This window comes from Anguilla anguilla, chromosome 9 (genome assembly GCF_013347855.1).
Source record: "Anguilla anguilla isolate fAngAng1 chromosome 9, fAngAng1.pri, whole genome shotgun sequence".
Lineage (NCBI taxonomy): Eukaryota > Metazoa > Chordata > Actinopteri > Anguilliformes > Anguillidae > Anguilla > Anguilla anguilla.
Genome location: NC_049209.1, coordinates 20,675,353 through 20,698,095, shown reverse-complemented (window position 1 = coordinate 20,698,095; position 22,743 = coordinate 20,675,353). Strand labels below are relative to the sequence as shown.

The 22,743-nt window shown below is 43.5% G+C and overlaps 4 protein-coding genes across 7 annotated transcripts; 2 read left to right on the top strand and 2 right to left on the bottom strand.

Moving 5' to 3' along the window:
• The first annotated feature begins 659 nt into the window (after positions 1 to 659).
• On the top strand, positions 660 to 5,961 carry cryabb (crystallin, alpha B, b). Its single transcript, XM_035432159.1, has 3 exons — positions 660 to 1,009; positions 2,982 to 3,104; positions 3,619 to 5,961. Exons 1-3 carry the CDS (start codon positions 818 to 820, stop codon positions 3,820 to 3,822), a joined length of 519 nt encoding a protein of 172 aa, XP_035288050.1. The 5' UTR covers positions 660 to 817; the 3' UTR covers positions 3,823 to 5,961.
• Positions 5,962 to 6,826: 865 nt separating this feature from the next.
• Positions 6,827 to 9,126, bottom strand: c9h11orf1 (chromosome 9 C11orf1 homolog). Its single transcript, XM_035432161.1, has 4 exons — positions 9,043 to 9,126; positions 8,240 to 8,462; positions 8,050 to 8,122; positions 6,827 to 7,922 (listed from the first exon to the last, which is right to left on the bottom strand). The coding sequence occupies exons 1-4, from the start codon at positions 9,096 to 9,098 to the stop codon at positions 7,765 to 7,767; spliced, it is 510 nt and encodes a 169-aa protein (XP_035288052.1). The 5' UTR covers positions 9,099 to 9,126; the 3' UTR covers positions 6,827 to 7,764.
• Positions 9,127 to 9,479: 353 nt separating this feature from the next.
• mia (MIA SH3 domain containing) lies at positions 9,480 to 11,360 on the bottom strand. The gene is made up of 4 exons (XM_035432892.1): positions 11,105 to 11,360; positions 10,453 to 10,586; positions 9,994 to 10,104; positions 9,480 to 9,885 (listed from the first exon to the last, which is right to left on the bottom strand). The coding sequence occupies exons 1-4, from the start codon at positions 11,229 to 11,231 to the stop codon at positions 9,862 to 9,864; spliced, it is 396 nt and encodes a 131-aa protein (XP_035288783.1). The 5' UTR covers positions 11,232 to 11,360; the 3' UTR covers positions 9,480 to 9,861.
• Positions 11,361 to 12,828: 1,468 nt separating this feature from the next.
• Positions 12,829 to 22,694, top strand: bicdl2 (BICD family like cargo adaptor 2). Of its 4 annotated transcripts, XM_035432885.1 has the most exons (11): positions 12,853 to 13,220; positions 14,375 to 14,531; positions 14,709 to 14,888; positions 17,444 to 17,659; positions 19,098 to 19,214; positions 19,432 to 19,578; positions 20,098 to 20,244; positions 20,598 to 20,672; positions 20,759 to 20,841; positions 21,078 to 21,192; positions 21,941 to 22,694. In XM_035432885.1, the coding sequence occupies exons 3-11, from the start codon at positions 14,724 to 14,726 to the stop codon at positions 22,109 to 22,111; spliced, it is 1,236 nt and encodes a 411-aa protein (XP_035288776.1). In that variant the 5' UTR covers positions 12,853 to 13,220; positions 14,375 to 14,531; positions 14,709 to 14,723; the 3' UTR covers positions 22,112 to 22,694. The 4 variants fall into 4 exon arrangements, with proteins under 4 accessions (XP_035288775.1, XP_035288777.1, XP_035288774.1 ...); XM_035432884.1 differs by lacking the exon at positions 21,941 to 22,694 and adding an exon at positions 21,700 to 21,929 and having other exon boundaries at positions 12,829 to 13,220; positions 14,375 to 14,888; XM_035432883.1 differs by having other exon boundaries at positions 12,851 to 13,220; positions 14,375 to 14,888.
• Positions 22,695 to 22,743: the final 49 nt, after the last annotated feature.

The window sequence follows — 22,743 nt, the reverse complement described above, 5'->3', positions numbered from 1 at the left end:
CTGTGTAAGTCGCTCTGGATAAGAGCGTCTGCTAAATGTCGGTAATGTAATGTACAGCTAAAGAAGTGACTCATAGACAAGGCATCCAGCAGAGGAACAGAGGAACCCCCCACCCGCCATGAATTGTGGGATGCTTGCATTGTGATGCAGGTGTCCCTGAAACAGGACTTTTTATGGGGATTGATTCTGCAAAGAGCTCAGTCCCTGGCAATGCCCAGTGGACAACCCCCACACCCCGCATTTCATCCCAGCATGGCTACAAGCCCACGGTCCCTGCAGACAAAGCTTGGGGGAGTGAGATGACCGGAGAGGGTGGGTGGCACATTGGAGAGGGAGTGACATAAATGCCTTGGCACAGGGGTCAGCCAGAGTTCTAGGCCAAGTTTCAGGAGTGGATGCCAAATTCAAGAACTGAGAGCCTGCAGCTTTGATACGGGCTTGTCCCGTTCCACAGACTCAAATAAAAAACAGGTTTCCAGTGGCGAGAAGAGTCTAATCAGCACTATTCAAACCCCTGAAAATAATTCAGAGGTCTCTGACTCGATGACATCATACCACCAGCTTACACACATACACAGGAACAAAAAGAGAGCAGGGGGAAGGGGGAGTGGGGGGAGAGGGAGGGAGGGACAAAAGGATGGCGAGAGACTGAAAAAAACTGTTTACATCACTGTTCCAGAAAGATCAGTAGGAGCGTGTCTGGTTGGCGCAGACTGACAGAGAGGTGGGTATATAAAAGAGAACTCGGTGGACAGGCGGTACTCTCCCCCCGCAGGGCAACAGTGCAGCCTCCGGTCCTCTATTTGGGTCAGCCGCCATGGACATCGCCATCCAGCACCCCTGGTTCCGCCGCTCCATGTTCCCCTCGTACTTCACCCCCCGGATCTTCGACCAGCACTTTGGGGAGCCCATATCGGACACCGAGCTGTACGCACCCTTTCCCTCCTTCTACTACCCCCGGCTGCCCCTCCCCCGCCTGCCCAGCTGGGTGGAGAGCGGGCACTCAGAGGTGAGGAACAGACACGCATGTGCACATGCACACGCACGCACAGGCACTAACTCCTTCCATGTTGCCATGTTCTAATAGAACAGGACAAGAAAAGGTTGTGTCTTTTGTGTGGCCATTGTTTTGGTGTGACAAATTTAGATTACCATGTGATTTAGGGGCTGCAAAGGCTTAGATTAGGCTCCCCCATACAGACTGCAATGCTGTCATTGGTCACTAATAGCATGGTATGGTACTGTAACCATGGTATCAGGGTAGGCAAAGCTGCACTCCCATAGTGAACCCATGATCATCATGGCTCAACATCAGTCATGCTAAACTAGAGAAAGTAATTAGCATTATCCTTACATTCACACCTATTGTCTTTCTTTTCCTGAAAAATGTAACACTTACAGATGTCCTATCAATGCTAGAAGGCCATTCTGTGTTTTAGAGCTAACAGGCTTCCAGGATTTTTAAAATTCTTTGTTCAAAGTCACACTGAGTGACTGACACAAAGCAAGGTGCAGCTGTTTCAATTATTTAAACTCTGGACACAGTAATCCCTGGTTATTTTTAACTTGTGCTGTTACTGATACTACTAATGTCACTAGCGACTCACCCTGCAACATGATGCAATGAGAAAAATATTCAAGAGAAGGCTCACCAGAACACCCGGTTTGGGCGTCCAGTTAAAGCACAAGCGCTCAGGATGGTGAGTCTGGATCGAATCCTGTGGTTGCCAGTCCTGACTGTGGGTCACTGCCCTAGCTGTCTATGTGCCCCAGGGATTTGGATTAAGAGTCTGCCAGACCTAGTCAGCAGCAAATATGGTGCTTTTGCCAGCCGTGTAAGTCCTGCAGTTTTGCGGCTGGTGAAGGAGTGCAGAGAAGGGATGACTGGCTTTATTTGTTCTGCAGGACGGGAAGGGGGGGGGGGGCTCCAACCTTAAATTTGGCCTTCACAAATTATGGGATAAAATTCATTTCGATTAAAATGTATGAACCTCCTATTAGGGATAGCAGAAACTGTACAGAAACCCACACCAGAGTCATTTTACCATTTAGTATGCACATTTTGCTAAATGCTCATTAAAGTGACACTAGCTGTTTGCCATCTAATAAATCACATTTTTATGAATGTCACAGATGTTACACTGACTCTTATAAAGCCCATGCATTTGTTACAATCAGTTAATTGAAACAGCATTTATGAACCACAACCCTCTTTTCTAGCATCATCCTTACACATAAGATACTAAATAGGTTGTCAGGTTGAATCTGTTTCTCAGGACAGTTGACAATGTTGACAGTACAGCTGACTATAGTGCTTCCTGCAACATTGGCTCTTGTACTTATCCTTTCCCGTAGTGCTGCTGCCCTTACTTAACCTGTCTGAATTAGCTGCCATGCTTCGTTTGTGAGTCAAACTGGATAAGGCTGCCCGCTGAAGGAACACGATGTGATGGTGTGAGGCAGGCAGAAGTGCAGTCAGCGAGACAGGCTGTTTATAGAAAAGGATGAATAACACCACTCCGCGTCAGGTCTGACAGCAGGCACAAACAAGCTGCCGTGCGATTGTGACTGCCCCGTAGCTCATCCTGCTAAAACACTGGCTTTCAGAGTTTTATGTGCCCCGTGGCCTCCTCCTCGCGTCTCATCACGCATGACTGACTTCTCCAGTGCCCTGCTGCTGGAAGCCTGCTGCCTCTCTCTGCCAGCAACGCATGAGCTGCAGTCCCTCCAGGGTAGGCCCTCCAGGGGCACGGAGAACAGGGCAGTCCATGTTGGTGTTGTTGAAACCATATATGGTCGCATACTGGATCTCCACTCACTGGGATAGGCTTCTGGATAATTCTGGAATGAGTCAATGCCCGCAATCAGGCAGATTTCTTAAAAATAACCTGCCTTTCGACCACTATGCTTGTTGTCACTTTTAGACAACGGGAAAAGCTTTGACCTCTCTGACCCAGTCCCTCCTGTTTGTGCTCTGCTAGATGCGGATGGATAAGGATCAGTACACCATCAACCTGGATGTCAAGCATTTTTCCCCTGAGGAGCTGACGGTCAAGATCAACGGGGAGTTCATTGAGATTCATGGAAAGTACGAGGACCGCCAGGTAACCACTCCCATTCCCACGTCAATCACTTAATCTGTGAATCATCATTCAACCAAATTCATTTTTCTCGTTCTTAATAAAACCATTTTCTTAGAGTGCTTCATGGATTATGTCAGCAAATAGCAATTCACAGTTCTATACAACATGAAGATGGCTAGGTAGAACAGAAAACAATCATGTATATCCTCAAATTGATTAATTAGAGGCAATCTCATATTTTTGTTTTTCGGTACTGTATTATATTTAAATTTAATATGAAATACTGGATGATGATTAATGACATCACACCCCTGGCCATGACATTGTTTTGTATTGCATGTGTGTACGGTTTATGTATGCAGCTCATTTTTGGCAAAAGAAATGCTAGAGAGTACCCTACAATTCTAAGGTCTGAAGACCCTGCTCTCAATCACTGTGAAACGCTGATGCAAGGTGCCAGCGGAGTGCAGAGCAGCTCAGTGGCGATGCAGGGCTCAGTAGAGCACCCTGTTGTGATTTTCTCTGGTCTTCGCAGGATACCCACGGCTTTGTGTCTCGGGAGTTCCTCAGGAAGTACAAGCTGCCAGCAGGGGTGGATCCGGGCACGGTCACTTCCTCCCTGTCCTCTGACAGCATGCTGACCGTCATCGCGCCTCACAAGCTGGCGAACGTCCCAGAACGCATCATCCCTATCACCCGCGACAACAAGCCTGCTGTATCAGCAGCCCAGAAAGAGTAGCGCTACTGGCCCCGCCCCTAACCTAACCCCCAACAACATACATGCTGGCACCTGGCAACCCTGGCCCTCATACCACTGTCCCTGCCCCCACAACCCGTCTTCACTCTCACATCGAACATAATTGTCAGTACCCGGAAACCAGTGATATTTTCAGCAGACATGGTGTCATTAAATGTTTTACAGAGATTGAGATAGGATAAGATGAAGTTCAAAGGTCAGGTCTGTTTGACTAACTTGGAACTTCAAGTCCTTTCATGCCCTTATCATACTGGCACAGATATCCCCTCTACAGCTTCCTGTGGAACGCAGCCCAGCACAGACTCATTGACACCATCTAATCAAATTTTCCAGACTAACTCAACCTGGTGTGTCTTACGGAAATGTGAGGAATTTGACCACGTAAGGCAACCACAATCAGCTCTTTGTCCAGGAACTGACCCTGAGAGCCGAAGCTGAGCTGTTGCACATTGAAACCTATAAAAAGGTTCTCTGTGTGAACCCATCCCTGTCAAGCCAAGAAAGGTTTTTAGACAAGAGACACAAGACAAGAATACATGATCTTACAGAAATAAAATATACTGCAATACATTGTAAATACACTGCACTGTGAAAAAAAGTTTTGAATACTCAAAACTTCAAGGAAACTTGCTTCACTAATTATTATTTTATTTATTTATTTTTAGCTTAACTAAGATTCTAAAATTTTGAGTCCAAGTTATGCCAACTAACGTTCATCAGAAAACTTGCATTTCATTGTTAGAAAAACTTTACAGCCTGCAGTGAAAGTTTAAAGTTTTCTGAACAAAACAACTATTGAGTTTTAGTTAGCATAACAACTTTAAATCTAAGCTAAGCAAGTTGACTTGAAATATTGAGTATTCTGAACTTTTTTTGCAGTGCATGCAGGCTTGTTGGGTAATATAATGCGGTGGTAACCGCAATATTTGCCCATGTATTATTAAATGTTGCATCTTTTCTGATCTTGATCCTATATTGTATTTCTGTATATTACAGTACATTCCATTTCTGTAAGAACTGACTTTCTCATGGTTCCACATCTAATAACGGAGCTATAAATACCAGCTCCCTTTCATCTTTGTCCGTGGTATGAACACTGTATTTGGAACAACACGTTTGCATTGCAAATCACTGTGGATAAGCGACTGAAGGGCAGTAATGCAAATTACAATAACGTAAACACAGCAGGAGACAGACAAGAGACTTGTTTTGCAGGTTTAAATTCTAATGTTGACTTGGAGGTGTCTGTGAAACCATTTTTGTGCACATATGATTGCGTCAACAATTTTGAAATATATGCTGCATATTCGCACAAAGTTTATGCAAAACAAAATGTGTACAAAATGAATTACTAGCATTATGTATTTCGCATATGACCACATATATTCATGTAGAGTATCCTACTTTTTCATAATGGTATGCCCATTCACCTGCATCAAACACAATACCTCATACCATATTAATTGAATGTGTGGGTAAACTGGTGCAAAATAAGAGATAAAATGGAGGTTGCACAGTCAACAATATATGCCGTCCAGGGCAAGGGAAAGAATTTGAAAAACCCATTCAAAGATTTTATTAACCAATCTTTGACAGAGACCTGTAATCACAAATCATTCATGTGGAGGAAAAAAATACAATATATATATCCCTGTCAGTCACACATGAAAATGGTTCCATGTGTAGAAATAGCATTAATTGCACTCTAAGTGGACTCTAGAGAGGTTAATATTTATGTGGAACAAGGGCAAGTCCTTAAACATCTCTTCAACACACACACACTAGGCCAGGGGCAAAAGGATAAACAGTCTGCTGACTGTTTTGCCATGTAGTTCCAGTTCTAAGTAGCGCAAGTGTTGTTTATGACTACTTCCAAGAGCCAATGATTTGATTGCACTGCATATGAAGGCCACAGTTCAACACCCTTCCAAACAAACCTTAACACTATGACTACCCCACCTCCAACCACCCCCTCCCCACCCCACCCATCCACAAACAAGAAAAACAGAGGAGAGATGTTTGCAGTGGCCAAAAACCGTTTTTCCAGTTCCTAGCTTCTGTGTTTGTGTTGTTATTAGTCACTTTATAATCATACATTCCTGACAAGCAGTAGCAGTAAGAGCTGTATTAACACAATGCTTCACTAAATTTGTAATGATGATGATATTAATGATTTTCAAAATAAAAAACAATGAGATGATCCACTAATAGGACAGCTGTGTCTTTTTCAGTGTGTTTTGTCTTTTTGGAAAAGTAATTCCCATTTAAAAAAAAGGATTGTGGTGAAAAGTTTCTTCCAGTGAAGAAATCGCATTTACAATCGCAATGCAGAGAAGAGTTAAAAAACTGTTTATGAACATGATTCATTGTGTACATCTAGAAAACACAAAAGCAAAAGCAATCAATGAGAAGACCTATTGAAAATACTGTTTTGTGCCAAACATCTAGCAGCTAACAAGTAACATGTCAAGAGCATATGGGTTACATTACGTTTGTTGTGAGATAATGTGAACATTCCCAAATATTCTCATATTTGTTGCACAAAAATGTAATTTCAAGGTCACATAAAACTGTTGCATGTTGCATAAAATCTAACTGGTAACATCCCCTGATGGCTATTATTTAGGTGTGAAAAAAACAGTGTGCATGCATATATGTAAGCGGTATGTGCATGCATGCAAGTGTGGGTGTATTGGAACGTTCCAAATGCGGACATTACCGAAAAGAGTTTGTTGGGGATGTTTTCTATTACCTACTGGAAGTTTCCAGGAGGAAGTGCCTGCTGGGTTCTCCCCCTCCTAGTCCCCTCCTTGTTGTTATCAATAACAAATCTTGTAATTGATAACAATGAGAAAAAATAGCCGAAGAGGTTATGTTCATGTGGCAGTAGTTTTACTGTTTTATTTACAGATGGGACCCATAAATACAGCATTTAATTATTTACGCGTACTGACCATGTTTATAACGGCAAGACTGGAGTCCTAGCTGTTCAAATCAGCTTTATTTTATTAGCATTGCGTGTGCATAGAGTACAGTATGCCATGCTCACATAGATTACAGGCCAGTGTAGAAGTCCAGGTGTGCAGAGATAAGAGTATCATAAAATTCATTATCCAGGCCTCCTCTCTTGGCCAAGTGAACCAGTGTATTGGAACCAAGACTTCTGAAAAATGTATCCTCTTTGCTTTAAAATGTTAATTCAACTATAACACAATTTACATAGTCAAATAGGGATAAATTGTATTCAAATAGATTTTAACACAGTAGTATTTTTGCTGTGTTGATACAAATGGTGTGTCTGCAACTTAATTCTACCTACCTTCAGGGTAATACAAGAACATGGAATGCAGTTGTAATTTTAAAATGGCTAATTTATTGGAAGTGTGGCAAGAGCTAGTAACGTTTTAAGAGATTTGATGTCTTTGGCGTCTGTAATTTTTACTATTTTTACCAGCAAGTTTAAATAAAATAAATCAATGAGTTTGAGCTGAACTGTAATGTCCACTCCAAATGCATTCACCACATGCAGCCATTGTGTGTGCCATGGTAATTTCACTCTTCATTTGGACAGTCCAGCGTGGGTTTTGCGAGTGAAAAGTTTCGAATTTAAGGCACGGGAAATCAGCTTAACAATCCTGAGTTTACACAACGAGAGAGTGCAGTTTGAAATGCAGCCATGACACAGCTTGATCGCTTTGAAAGATGGAGTTAGGCCCAAAGCCAATCCGGCAACAACCAGGATAGAAAATTCATTCAAACTGAATAAAACAATATGAGAGGGTCATTCATCTAATCTCGCTCTGCTCATACAGCCAGTGGCTCTCCGAGGCTGTGACGTGATAGCACGCCACCGCAGGCTGATTATTACCCAAAAGTGAAGAATGAACTCAGAGGGGTGTTTTTCGGACCCTTTGCATTCCCCACCTAGTGAGTCTGAGGGGCAGCCTGTGGCCCTTTGCGGCCCTTCGATGTCATGTGATCTTTGAAGTCCACTCTGTAGCTGGAGCTGGGAACACACCGGATGTGCGGGGGATCCAGTTCAGGCTGGTGCCCAGGGAAAGCATGAGCTTCTTTGTTAAAGCCTGCAGTGAAAAACAGAGTCCTAGGCAAGTTACAAATTACACACACGCATATGCAGAATAAATTCAGCTTAATAATTGCCAGAGAACAGTGAGGACAACTCATTCATAATTATTGGAGGCAACGTACCAGTGGTGTGCAAGGAGTGCTTCTCGTCTCTCTTGTAGGAAGAAGAATATGTTGTTTCAAAATAGTGGGAGAACTGAGAAAGGTGAAAATATAAAGATCAGGAAAAAATACATTTAAACAAACATCCCATTTACATTACACAAGATCACCCCGTCAGTGCAAAATTCAAGACCAGGTCAACAATACCCACCTGAGACGGTAGAGGGCGACGTTGAGATGCATGACGGATATCGAAGCGCTCTTCTGACCAGTTGCCGATGAGGGTGCCCGTGGAGTAGGAGTCTTCGCCGGTGGAGCAGCGCCAGCCGTACTGGTCAAATTTGGAGTCTTCGCCTTGCCACACTTCACCCTGTCCAGAGGCTCGTACCATATAGTGGAAAGAGGGGCTTCTGTCCTCCAAAGGAAATTCCATGCTAAAAAAGTTGTCGTTGTTGTTGTTGTTGTTGTTGTTATTACTATCATCATTAGCATTACTACATTTAGCGCAACTTCCATCGCAATTAGGCTACAATCTTTTTAAAAACAATCCTTTTCAAAATATATTTGAAATTACTAGCAAAATATGAATTATCCACATTAAAGTAGTTTCAAACAATGCGCAACTCACAAATTCAAATACAGTAAAATAATAATAAAATGCAAAACGCTATATGCATATGTATACATATAGTCCTACAATTGAATTACTATTAATATAGCCAGCAATTTATAAAATAATAACCAGGCGTGTTGGTGCAAGCAACTGTAAACCATAATCGCAAAACAGATCGATAGGTCAACAGTTCAAAATATCTATGCTTTAATATGTAAATTATACACATATTTGTATAAAATATGTATGCTTACAGCTTATCGCGTCGCCTACTCTCCGAGTAATTAACTCGACAGTTTAAGCCACATAGAAATTTTTAACTGCATTGTAACCTTGCAAGTTTATTATAACCTTGCCATGTCTTATGGTATTATTTTCTTCTAACGTAGCAAGAAACTTACCTTGTAATGTTTAAACACGCGCTCGGATGCGGTTGCCAAATATCACATTCTAACATGACCACCTTGTTGTCGCGCGTTACCTTGGTTACGGTGCGCCTATGTTGAAGGCAGTCCATTCGTAGATACGACATTTGTAGGGCACATTAGTGAATTTCCAAATGCTTATATGTAGTGTTTCTAAATTAAAAAGTAAATTAAAGTCCTCTTTAAAAATCATTGTGTAAGCTGCGCAGAACAATGCTGATATTGTTAATGTAATAATTTACACCAGTAGCCTATTGAAACTTATACTCCAACGTTTCAGTCATGGCAATATCAGGTTCAGCAAAGCAGATAGTCTACGATGAACTTCAGGAGATAGTTTTCAGATCATCTGACAAATGGCTGCAGTCCTGTTAAATAAACATTTGATTATTATAAAAAGAGACGCTTACACATTTCAGAGCAGCTTTGTTTACGTTTATTCCATTCAAAATGCAATAATATTGATGTTGCTAAAGTGGTCCGCTTGCTATTAGCTACAGAGGAAAGATATTTCCTACTAGCCGTGCGTAGGGTACGGTATTTTCATATCCAAGGTTAAAGTTGTTTTGTCTGATGTGTTCACACTGGATATTTTATTTTTTACAAAATACACACTGCACACCCAGTCACTACCCAGTCTACGTTCCGTTTACATGTTGGCACGGTAAAAGCGCAAGCTTGGCTAGTCAGAAACCGCTTGCACTACTGCATAGGCTTCACTGGTCCATTTAAATGCGTAGGAATTCAGTCGTAGATCTGTGAACTTCGAAGCTTGTGGTGATTCCAAAATCGCATTCAGTTGCAGTAAAAGTCCCATTTCTGTTAAGAAATTGACAGTGTCAGCACATAACTTCAGGGAAATCTAGTTTCAATCTTTATTTATAGTCGTGACGTCTTCATAAAGAGATCTACTCCCAATATACATACATCAGTTTTGACCTCCTCTGTGGCTGGCATAAGCGCATGGGTTTCCTCTACTACGCTGCTCGGGAAATGGCCAAGACGCGCCTCCTGCTCGCCATAATAGGAACCTTGAACCTGCAGGCATAACAACAAGATTTTTTTTAAGGGGCGGGGGTAGCCAATAGTAAGCAAAACTGTACACATTTGCCATGTTTCACCATCTATGCCCATGGAAATATCTAGATCGCAACCATTCTCCTAGCCCAAGACAGTTACAACAGAAAACAAAAAGGTTACTACATTAATTCAACTAGAAAAGCTATTCAAATCTGTGAAATGACGATTACCTGTTCCAGTCGTAATAATAATAATAATTATATCCTCGGTTTTACTTTGGACAGCACTAATTCTTTACTGGACAGTATGTAGTGTATTATTAGAGCACCCCACTTCCCCATTGGTGTCCCTTGGTGTGAGACTCACACTGCCTGCCCAGAAGAGATTACCACGGTCCTTGAGCATGGCATACACATAGATGACCTGACCCTTGCGAATGGGGATGAAGCGACAGTCTTGGGGGTAGAAATCCTCTAGGGCACGAGCAATGAGTATTGGATCTGAACACAGAGAGACATGGTCACCTGACACTACAGGCACCTGTAAGGTTTGTATGTTACAGTAATTATATAACAATGAATAAGTGGGTATTAGGGTTTAAGCAGAGAGAGACCCTGATTCATCAACTATCATTCATCATAATTTTATTTGTTTAAATCACAGAGGTTTTAAAACATGCAAATCATGTCATAGGAAATTTATGTTTAAAACAGAAAAAAAAACTTGGGACAAAATACTATAATCTTGCAAATTGCATAGCCTGTTGAAACAAATACTGCATGTTTTTGCAGATACGCCTTTATAAAATACATTTGCTGTGTTGTGTTTCATTCATTTTGTACTGCACAGTATTCAAGTTAATTAAAGTGTTGAAATGAAACAGAAAAATGCTGCAAAAATCAAGAAAACACCAGATCTGGTTTACAAGAAATTCAGAAGTGCATGCATATAGATGAGGTGCATTATGTGTGCACAGCCTGCCTTAATGGTTGCATGAGTGCCAGGAGACGTTACTTACGGCTGCATTCTGAATCTGCGCACAGCTTCCTGTCAGAGAGTTTGGGCATCTGTCTGCCTGCACGCACGGCGAGTGGTAGCAGACAGCACAGTGTCAGAGAAAACAACGAAAACACGCGGCACTCCATCTTCTGTCTTTCAGTCTGTGTCCTATGTGATGAATCTCTCTCTCTATTTCTCTCTCTCTCTCTTTCTCACTCACTCACTCTAAAATACACCAAAAAAAAAAAAAAGAAAAACACTCCCGCCCAACATCTGATTCCAAAGGAGGGACTTAAAACTGCCAAGAGAAGTCTGTGTGAGAAGCCTCTTTCACTTTTCTCTCTAATACACACACACACACACACACACACAGTTGCTGATTCTTGTCTTCTGCCAGGTTTTTGAGTCCACAATCTCTCAGATACACTCTAGATGGTGTGTGCTGTGAAGTGGCTGCCAGCTCATTTGGGCTGGCTGGATGGAATGGGAACGTAGGCGTTCACCCATAAAATCCTCTGTGAAAATCTGTGTACAAAGAGATTTTTTGTGGCCCATCTCATTTATTTCAGAAGGATCTCAAGCATGCCCTATCTAGTACATGTAACAGCAGCCTGCCCATCCACAAGACGGCACATTGAGGCCAGAGCCAAGCAGAGGGGTCGTTCCATAACTTCCAAATAACCCCATTCAGGTACTGGAAAAGCATGCCGTGTAGAAAACAGGAAGCAGTGGCTTAGATGGGGGTCAGCTGCTGACAGGCTCTTGCTTGTGTGGAGTTGGGCTGCCCCCCGCCCCCAGCCTGCCCTAGGCTGACCTCACTGGCCCGATACACTCAAGGCTCTGTCAGGCACTGGGAGGACTGCCAGCCCACAGCTCCCCTGGGGCCTGAGCAGAGGGGCCAAGCACCTTGTCCCTGGAGCCAAACAAGGTATTCATTCAGAGGAACTCACCTGCCAAGGAAAATGCACTTTATCACGCAAATTACTGCAGTCACTCCATCTCAAATCCAACCTCCCCTTCCTTTGGATTTTTAGTTAACATGTTTTTGAGCCTGATATTCTGACACACTGTGGTCTATATCTTGTTTTCTTCCGGTAGATTTTCTGTTGTTTCTGCCTTGTCTCACCCAAGCCTGCCCGTGTGATCCAGCAATCAGGGCCAGGGGTCAGCTATATGTGTCATATCCTGGTTCAGACCTGTCTCACTCATGTAACATCAAAGGGACACCACTGTGCCCTACTGCATGTATTGTTTGGATGCAAAAACATTAATAGATCGACATTGCATTGTCTATTTGCCAGGGAGTTTCACCAAATTCAAGATCAAGGTCTACATTTCTTTACTTTGGCATATCATTAATTTAAAAGGCTGGATATTTACTGAAAGAAATTCACGTTTACGTGTTTACAACAGCAGTGTGTCAACACTGAGCCGAACCAGAAACCTTCTTCAAACAAATCCTATTTCTTCTTTTCCGTGTCAAAGGTATTCACTTGATTTATGTGAGCTATAGCACAAGACCTGGCTAACACCAGATCAGCTAGCAATGCAACACCACTAAAGCACGAGAAAGTTAACCGAGCTAACCAAGAACCTACAAATCCTGAATACAAGTAAATACCATCCGTAAACCTAAAATACGCTTTGTTCCACTTGAATATTTTATTTTCAGATGACAGGGTTTCGCATGTTGTAGTTTCAACTTTTAAGCAGTAAGTGGCACTGTGGCTCACTGTGATGTAAATCGAGCAGGTAATCGCAAACTTTTTAGATGACGCAGTTATTCAGTTTCTTACTGTACCTCCATACCTCCTCTTCATTTGCAACTTGCACATACGTGCGCCCGTTCTCCCCCAATCCCTGCCTTCTGTGTACTGCGGCCCCACCCTCCTGAGTAGGCACGCAATGTGCCGGCGGGGCCTGACAGACCGGCAGGCGCACCTGTGAATCACCTGTTCTGTAGAAGTGCATCTATTCCCCAGACACTCCCTGACGCGAAACCGGGATTGAGAGAATTCCTCCCGGAGAGGGCGGGACCTGCGCAACGGGCTGACAACCAGCCGCTGGTAGAGCAGCTAGCAGAATATCGCCGTCAGTAGGCTACACACACAAGAGCTGCCCCCGGAACTGCTCAGGTAAGGAAAACTCCACAGGTGGGAAAAATAGAGGAGCAGTGTGAAATATGTAATTCAGGCTTCTGCATCAGTTTAAATGTCTTGTCTTGCTTTTTTTTTTTTTTTTTTTACTGTAACAACCCATATTATATGAAGCTAAAAACAACGCAGCATACAGCATGAGCTTTATAATTTAAGGTCTCTTAAATTATTCAACATATAGCTCTTCTAAGGGTACAGCTGGGAGAAATGGAGCAGCTTGCCTAAGTCGTAAATAAAATGTTTTCTTAAAAGTGAAAACTGTTCTAAATATAAGTCATATGGTTTATGTGAGGGTACATGAAACATATGTGGGTGTGATAATATGCAAAGCCAGTTTCGCTCATATCATTACTGTGTACATGTACTCAACAAAGACTTCCGATACAGGGAGAAAAAATACTGACAGTACAGAAAAAACAGATAAGGTTAAATAACCTAGGCAAAGTATAATCTCTTTTGTGAGTTTCAGTTAGGTTGAGATGCCGCATACGAAAAAAAACTGTAGAAATGTAAAGGTGGGAAAGTTCGCCACCTCACAGTCACCCCCACCCCCCCGCTCCCACCCCCCCGCCCACTTCTAAAAACCTGTCTAGCAGATCCTACGAGGTAAAGTGGCGCCCCATTAAGACAGTCTGAATGACTGCAGGAATGTGTGGAGTACACTGTCCTGTCTTCCGCACAGGGCAACACACAAAGAGCACAATAGGGCCCGTCTTCAGGCCTCAGATTACGTTACCTCTGTTTCTTAAGTTTTTTGTTGCACTGTACACTGGTATGACAAGAAAGACACTTCATTTCAGACTGCAGATGCTTGTTTTAAAGGGGAATAACTTAAACCGGGTCATTGGATCGTTGGTTATACAGTTTTTTTCCCAATCATTTTAATGTTAAAGGGAGGCAGGGGGTAGGGGGGTTTGGGGTTCAGTGGGCTAAATAAATTCTGTTTGTCTGTTTGAGGTATGAGGGATGTGTTTGCCATAAAAGTGTTGCCCCAAACTCTGTGTTGGATTAAATCGAAGGAGGAGAGAATTACAGGCACTGAAGCAAGAGTTTTGGGGGGTTCTTTTCTGAATTATGACCACTAAATGATTCATGTAGTGAATTGAATGGCTAACCTCATGCATTTCCTATAGGGTGGACCTCAGCAGTGAAATTCACATGTCACGCTCACCCAAGGTGCACCTAAGGAACCCCCTACTATTGCTTTTGCTTGGACACCTGGGCACCAAGGCTGCTGAATAAATCCTGGGCAGCAAACAGAAGAGCAGCTTGTCAATCACAGAAAGATTGGTGAGTGGGTGGGGCTTGGAGGAGTGGGGAGGGGCCGCAGGATGTGCCATGTCCTCAGATATGTGGAGAAGCTCAGACACAGGAAGTGACATTGGGGAGATGATTTCCCCCAGGAAGGACAGCCTCCCCTCCCCAAACCTGGAGGACTCCTTCTTCCCTTTTTCCACGTCCTCCCAGCAAAGGGGACCCCGGATGTCCCCCGTGGCCGAGACGGACCCCTCGGACGGGCCCCAGGATGACTCCAGCTCCCTGCTGCTGGAGCAGGACTTGATCCTGGCCGCCGAGCTGGGCCGAGCCCTCCTGGAGCGGAACGAGGAGCTGACAGCGCAGCTGGAGAAGAAGGACAAAGACTCTGAGGTGAGTCGGGGGCATGAAGAGAAATGGGAATTGGGGTGGGTGAGCTTAAAAGGAAACTCAAGCCAGAGAAGTTCCATTTGTTCTGCCTAGGCCCCGCCTTTTTGTAAAGTCGGCATCATTTTTTATGATTTCCATTTTGTTGCTCAACAGAGATTGAATGGCCTGTTTTTTTTACCTATCTCCACAAAAATCGCTTGCTGGCTGTACACCTTCTAGGGTTATGCACAGGTCACAGCAACATGATTCATGGTGTATTAGTTGCAGCCAATGGTCTGTGGAGCAGTGGGGTGTCTGGTACATAGGTGGGAGGATGCTTTTGAAACCCTTCCGCTTCAACGGAATCCTTTCAGCATAAATACAGCTCCATAAATGTATGGGTAATTACTCAATTCAAAAATATAAAAGGCTTCAAAGGGTCGCGTGAGTGGTTTTGAACAATCCTTCTCTGAATAATCATTCCTAATATGCAGCTTCAAAATCATCCAGAAAACACTTTTAAATAATTACGGGTTAGGTTGAATTAAGGCTTTTAAGAAATTAGGAATTATGTCAAGGAATGTAATTATGTAAGATTTCCATTAGAAAAATGAAATTTTCACTCTTTTTTAAATGTCATTATCTAGCAATTAGAAACATTATACATTTACGGCTATCAAACACAATATAAGGCTCTCAACACTGACAGTTTGTAAGAATTCAGATTACAGAATTGTTTTGTTCTGTATATTGTAACTTACTTCACTAAAAATGTAAGTGATAATAATAAAGCCTGGCACCAATTCTAAACAACATATCTAAGCATTTAAAGACATACTATGAGTATGTTTATAAAATATCTATCTTTCACTATATTTGCATACTACATTTAAGGTTGCATACTGCTGTTTACAACCTTGATGTAAACAACTTGTTCATTTTCATCCACTGCGCTGCACCTTGTCCTTATGTTGTGCGTTCTTTCTCTATTTGATTTGTGCTTTTTAAATGGCATACTTAATTAGTAGGCTGTAATTTACTTTCCAATGGCTCCTAAGCAGACTAAATAGACCAAGTGGACTTGATGAGAACTGGGTGAATTGGTGTGTTCAGTTTCTCACTGATATTTCTATCGTGCTCCATAGAAATAAGGAACAGAGACCAGTTGTGTAACACACAGTGGGTGAACATTTAGCGCAACGCTAGGTGGCAGGTGGAGAGTGATACAGGACTCTCTTGTTGCTCGGACCCAATAGACAGAGGTTTGGTTGTAAGTACTCTCACAGGCAAGCAATTAGACCATAGATCTGGGCTCACTGAGGAATACCTCTTCCAGAGGAATACCACTTTGGTGCGTGCATCTGGAGTGTAGATGTTGTGTTCTCTCTTTCAACATTGAGTATGCATTTTTTTATTGTTTCATTTCATGCTGTGCTTCCTTGTGATGATTACCCTGTGCAAGATTTCTGTTCCTTATTTTATGAAATAAGCTTTTCTTTAAAGAAAACAAAGTTAGCAGGTAATAAACAGGTAATCTACTTCCAATTAAGAGGTATGCTGAAATCATTCTGAAGTGGTTGTATTAAACACATACCACTGTTATGTTCTGGTATCTACAATTTACATTTAAATCAAGTGTCTATTATACATATAATATAGATTCCATCCCTGGGCAAAGGTTTGCAGCATACCAACTATCAAATCTCTTTTAGTGGTTTGCATTATAATAAAGCCCAATGACTGTGCATTAAGCTTTTTTGAAAAATGTCCAGTGTCTATACATTTTGACCTTATAATAAAGTGCACTGTCTGTGTGTTGGTCCTTATAATACAGTGCAGTGCCTGTGTGTTGGTCCTTATAATACAGTGCAGTGTCTGTGTGTTGGTCCTTATAATACAGTGCAGTGCCTGTGTGTTGGTCCTTATAATACAGTGCAGTGTCTGTTTATTGGTCCTTATAATACAGTGCAGTGTCTGTGTGTTGGTCCTTATAATACAGTGCAGTGCCTGTGTGTTGGTCCTTATAATAAAGTGCAGTGCCTGTGTGTTGGTCCTTATAATACAGTGCAGTGTCTGTGTGTTGGTCCTTATAATAGAGTGCAGTGTCTGTGTGTTGGTCCTTATAATACAGTGCAGTGTCTGTGTGTTGGTCCTTATAATAAAGTGCAGTGCCTGTGTGTTGGTCCTTATAATACAGTGCAGTGCCTGTGTGTTGGTCCTTATAATACAGTGCAGTGCCTGTGTGTTGGTCCTTATAATACAGTGCAGTGCCTGTGTGTTGGTCCTTATAATAAAGTGCAGTGCCTGTGTGTTGGTCCTTATAATACAGTGCGGTGTCTGTGTGTTGGTCCTTATAATAGAGTGCAGTGTCTGTGTGTTGGTCCTTATAATACAGTGCGGTGTCTGTGTGTTGGTCCTTATAATAAAGTGCAGTGTCTGTGTGTTGGTCCTTATAATAAAGTGCAGTGCCTGTGTGTTGGTCCTTATAATAAAGTGCAGTGCCTGTGTGTTGGTCCTTATAATAAAGTGCAGTGCCTGTGTGTTGGTCCTTATAATAAAGTGCAGTGCCTGTGTGTTAGGTCCTGGAGCAGGAGAAGCACGTTCTGCAGCGGAAGCTGGAGGTGAGGGAGCTGGAAAGCGGTCAGCGGGAGGCAGAACTACAGGCCGACATCACCGCGCTCCGAGAGCAGCTGGATAAACAGCGCAACCAGGGCCGGGATCGCAGGCGGGAGGAGAGCGAGCAGCTAACCCAGCTGTCCAATCACAACCAAAAGCTGGTGGAGCAGCTGGCTGAGGTGACCAATCAGATTCCATTTTTCTCTCTCCCTTCTTAACTTTCCTTTACTTGTCCATGTGTAACCTGCACATACACAGCACACAGGATCGGGAGATTCTCCTAAATTCTCTGCTGTTTCTCCTGCAGTAGGACTGACTACATTTTCTACCCAATTTTAAGATAAGTGCAATGTAATGACAGTAATAAGATAAAAATAAAACAGTCATTCGTTTAAAGCATCACGCTGTGGTGCATGGATTAGCCAAAATTATTAGGTCAAATCCAGACCATGCCAGACCCGACTGGCTGGTGGCAATAGGGCGATGCACAATTGGCAAGGGTTCAGTCGGTTAGGGGCCGGTGTTTCATTGCTTTCTGGCAATACTTGCTGGTCAATCAGGTGCCTGTGGGCTGCATGCTAAAGCTGCTCATGAAAGGTCCAGGTTCCTTCATCTCCACTCTGTGCGAAATTAGTTGTAGCCTGTTGTGTGAAAAGAAGCAGCTCGCAGCACAACATGTTTTGGAGGAGAACCGTGGATGTCTACACTCCCCTGAATTGAGAGTGGGGTTCCAAATATCAGTAGGAATTGTTCAGCCCTATATTGGGCACAAAATATTTTTTGAAAAAATGAAACAATATGAGGATGACAGGCCTGTGTGTGTATATATGGAGACATATGTGTATCTGAGGAATTAAGCAGTGAATACTGAATTGTTTCGATGTTCAGTTTCCAAATTAGAAGACACTGATAGAACAGGAAGCAGTGGTCTAAGGGAACACAAGAGAACCACTTATTGAGCTCAGGAATTTTCCTTACTGCAGCCCTAAATTTCTCTGTTGCTCTTTCCCTCTCTCTCTCTCACACATACGCACACATGCACACACATGTGCGCACACACACATGTGCGCACACACACAATGTTATAGACACTTTACCCATTGTCCTCACCATCCCTGTCTGTCTCCGTCTTTGTCTTTGTCTCTGTCTTGCTGCTTCACCTGACCTGTGGAATGTGGCTAAGCAGCTTGGGGTCGTTCTCTGGCTTCATACGTCAGACAGAAACCTCCTTCCTTCTCTTGAGGCAACTCCTTCCCTCACTCTTCAACCCCTCCTTTATTCCTGCTCTTTAACTCCCTCTTTCCCTTCTCTCTCTCCATTCTCTCCCTTCTACTTCTAATACCCTCTCTCAATCTTTCTTTCCCCCCTCTCATCTGCTTTCCCTCCTGAATAAAAAAAGCCATTTAAACAAATAAAAATGATAGAAACAGGTGAAACAAATGGAAAACAACCCTCCCGTCTCACCTTCTAAAGCAGAACTGCCCCCATCTCCTCAGAATCAACGATTATATACAGTATAAGCGGTAAATACATATGTTAGTATATGTATATTAGCACACCTGTGTATGTATGCCCAGGTGTTTATGGATTTATCATAATATTTCCTCTCTGTCTCAGGCAGTGGCTCTGGAGCACACTCTCCGCTCAGAGTTGCGCACTCTCAGGGAAGATATGGACGACAGGAGCCTCAGCAACTCCATCAGCTCCGCCAGAATGGAGAGTCTAATGGCAGAGGTACGCACACATAGGCACACACACACTTATATATACACACACAAACACACACACACGCATGCACGCACGCACGTACGCACACACACGCCCATACAAGCCTGTGTTGTTCTCAGGCCTAAAGATGTTTACAACCTCCCTTCAGTCGAACGCCCGCACGAATAGCTTCTCTCACTACTTGCACACTTCTCTCTTGCCTCCTCGCTCTCTCGCTCCACAGAACAGACTGCTTCAGGAACGATACGGACGTGCTGAGGAACGGCTGAGGTCTGCGCAGGAGGACGGCTCCAGGCTGCGGGCAGAGAGGGATGGGCTGAGGCAGAGAGTGACAGAGCTGCAGACCAATCTGGAGGAGAGAGAAGGAGAGGTCAGTTTGGGAGGGTGGCGCTAACATCCATGAAGGCGGTGCTTACAGTGATTGACATTGCTGATCTGCTGAAGGTGGCAGAGGTTTGGGGAGGGTGGGAATTAGAACTGAGGTGGAAGGGGCTGAGGGAGAGAGACACAAGGCTATAGACAAGGGGCAGCCCTGGTGCTGGAGTGCCAGTGATGTTTCTGGTTTTTGTTCCGTCCAAGCTTAATCACAAGAGTTTCATCGATTATTAAGAGCCTGAGCCTGAAGGCTCGGTTGCCTAATTCAACTACACAGCTTTGGCGAAAAAAAACAGGAAAATCTCTGGCTCTCTATGCTGAGGGTTGCCTACACCTGCTATAGATCAATCTGCAAAAGAGGAAGGCAGAGGTGAGCAATCGAGCTTTGCTAGCGCAAACGAGCAGGACAGTTAGCCTTCGCTTTTAGCCGAGAGAAGAAGAAGAAAAGAGCGCGGGCGTGAGAGGTGGAGTGGGGGAACGTCTAAGCGAGCGGCTGGGTCTGCGGCCTCCACAGCTGGACCAGGAGCGCAGCACGGTGTTCCAGCTGCGTACGCTCACCCACTCTCTGAAGCAGAGGGTCCAGGCCCTGGGGGAGGAGGCCAGCCTGAGTGAGACCACCTGCTTCCCGCTGTCCCTGCAGTGTGAGATTCAGCAGACCCAGGTACCCCCCCACCCTCCCTCCACCCCCGCCTCGGTGCCCACGGCTCACTTTGCACTCACCGCCCCCATGAACCCTGCTCGCCAGGCAAAAAAATGCCCCAGCCAGCGTCTGATGAACAGATGTGTGTGAATGGGTGTGGCTTAAAAAAACCCTTCATGAGTTTTGTGCGAAGTCCCATTTTCAAACATGACACTTTGCATATTTAAATACTAACTGCCCCTGTCTCTCTCCTTGCCTCAGTGCACCGCAGAGAAAGCCCAAGAATAGGTGTAGTCGAGCATTTTTGAATGCTATGCTGCTTTATCTTGTTCTAAAGAGCCCCCCCAAAGTAATAAAAACTGTACTTTTTTCAGGCAAAGGAGGCTATTCAGGTTCATTCCGAACTCCTACAAGAGAAGGAGAGTGAAATTCAGAAGCTCAAGGAAGAGGTCTGTTTCTAATGGGATATTCTAATTCCAATTTTAATTCACGGGTCTGATTTTAAGCCAGTGTTCTCAAATGTCGTCTTCTACAGCTTCAGTCCCGAGAAGGGGAGCTGCAGTCTTTAAAAGAAGATTTGCAGGCTTTCAGGCACTCTCCTGGACAGCCCAGCTACAGGTGAGGACCTCAAAATCCCTGGAATCAATCCATTTGTGTGCGATATGACGGCCAAATCAATGTATGCTGAGTAAGCTAAATTTGGTGTTGTTCCTTGTGCTTTCACCACGGTCACAGCTTCTGTGCCCATCAAGGAAGTAAATTGTTTTGGTGGCAAAAATAATAGGCTCTGTGTAAGAAAAGGTGTGTACTTCTGAACTGTTTGGGTCAAGGAGTTGTTGTTCTCCGCTACCTAGCTTCCTGGAGGCGGAGCTGGCGAAGGTGCGTCAGGAACGCGATTCACTCACCCAACAGCTCATGAACACTATCAAACACAAGGTGGCACTGTCTCAGGAGGTGGATGCCTGGCAGGTGAGTGCACTTTAGTTCTATGTCTGTGCTAATAAAATCTGAACAATAGGTCGCTATGAGCATGAGAAGGATGTGATATAGCAGGCTTGCTGGCTGCCTACTTAACAATCATATGTGTTTCATTTTATTTGGCAGCTGATAAATCTAGCCAAAAAAAAGTTAAAAAAAAATAAATAAATAAATAAATAAATAAAAGAAGTTAATGTATAACCTTGACGTTAATGGTGGGCGTGAGCTACAAAGGCTGGAAGGTTTTGCTTATTAGCTATATTTAGAAAGAGCAAGTCGTTAGTGACATTGAAAAACAAGCTAAGTGATGCAGTTCCTGCATTAGTACAACTGTGGCCTGTTCGGAAATGATTGAGAGCGTTCTGGAGAATTCTGACATTCTGATTCTGCACCTGCAGCCTTGACATTATTTATTACCACTTTCGTGTCAGAAAATATTTGCCTGTGAACAGATCCCGACAGACGCTCCTAAGGCCAAATTGCTTTCATATTTTGCAGACAGATATCGCCCACTCCCTTCTCATCTTTGCCTCCAGGACTTTCTCCTTCCTTGCCTTACTCTCTCACCCTCCCCATCTCACTCTCTCTCTCTATCTCCATCTGTAAGAAAGTGCACTCTTCTTCTTCCTCTCATTTTCTGCCGCCGAGTACAGTGCGTTTCTCTTTCCATGCCTTTCTCTTGCTGTCTTTTTTTCACACAGTCTCTCTCTCTCTCTCTCTCTCTCTCGCTCTCGCTCAGGAGGACATGAGGCTAGTGATCTGCCAGCAGGTGGAGGAGAGGGAGAAAGAGCGAGTGAGGAAGACCACTCTGCAGCGGGGCACTGTCACCAGCCGTTCGCTGCGCATGCGAGGAGAGGAAGAAAGGCCAAGGAAAGGGGGATTCTTCTCCTCCTTCTTCAGCAAGGAATGACGCGCTGCTGTAATGGGGCTAATACAACTGCTAAGGCTAAAGTCTAAAACTAAGGATAAAGCCTGGATTCTAGCCATTAAACTATTGCACTTTGTCCATATCCCTCCAGCTAAGCCATTGTTACTGTATATATATATATATATATATATATATATATATATATATTCTGTTACTTAAACAAACGTGGAACTTTGGCAGCTGCTGAAGTTCAGAAAGAACATTGTTGCATAGCTGACTAATTAAAATGGCATATTTGCTTTAATGTGGTATTTGAAGCTGAGCATAACTGAAGTGCCAGAAGAACATGCACTTCCTGCCCAGGATGAGTTGGGGTTTTTTGGAGATCTACCCCCTCCACTCTCCTCCTTTCCCATGCCAACCCACCTGTCAACTTTGACCCACCCACCAACACCGGCAGCTTTTGTACAATGTCAAAACAACGTTTGCTTACCAAGAATTGTAAATAGTCAAATAAATTAAAGGTATAAGAGAGAGTTATGAAATTATATTACATTTTGTATATGTAAAAATCCTGGTGGTCTGGCAAACCTGGAAGTCAAACAATTAAATCATTTTTATGATATTTGTGCACTTATTTTTTTCTGTCTGGGTACAACCACTTTTATGTATAA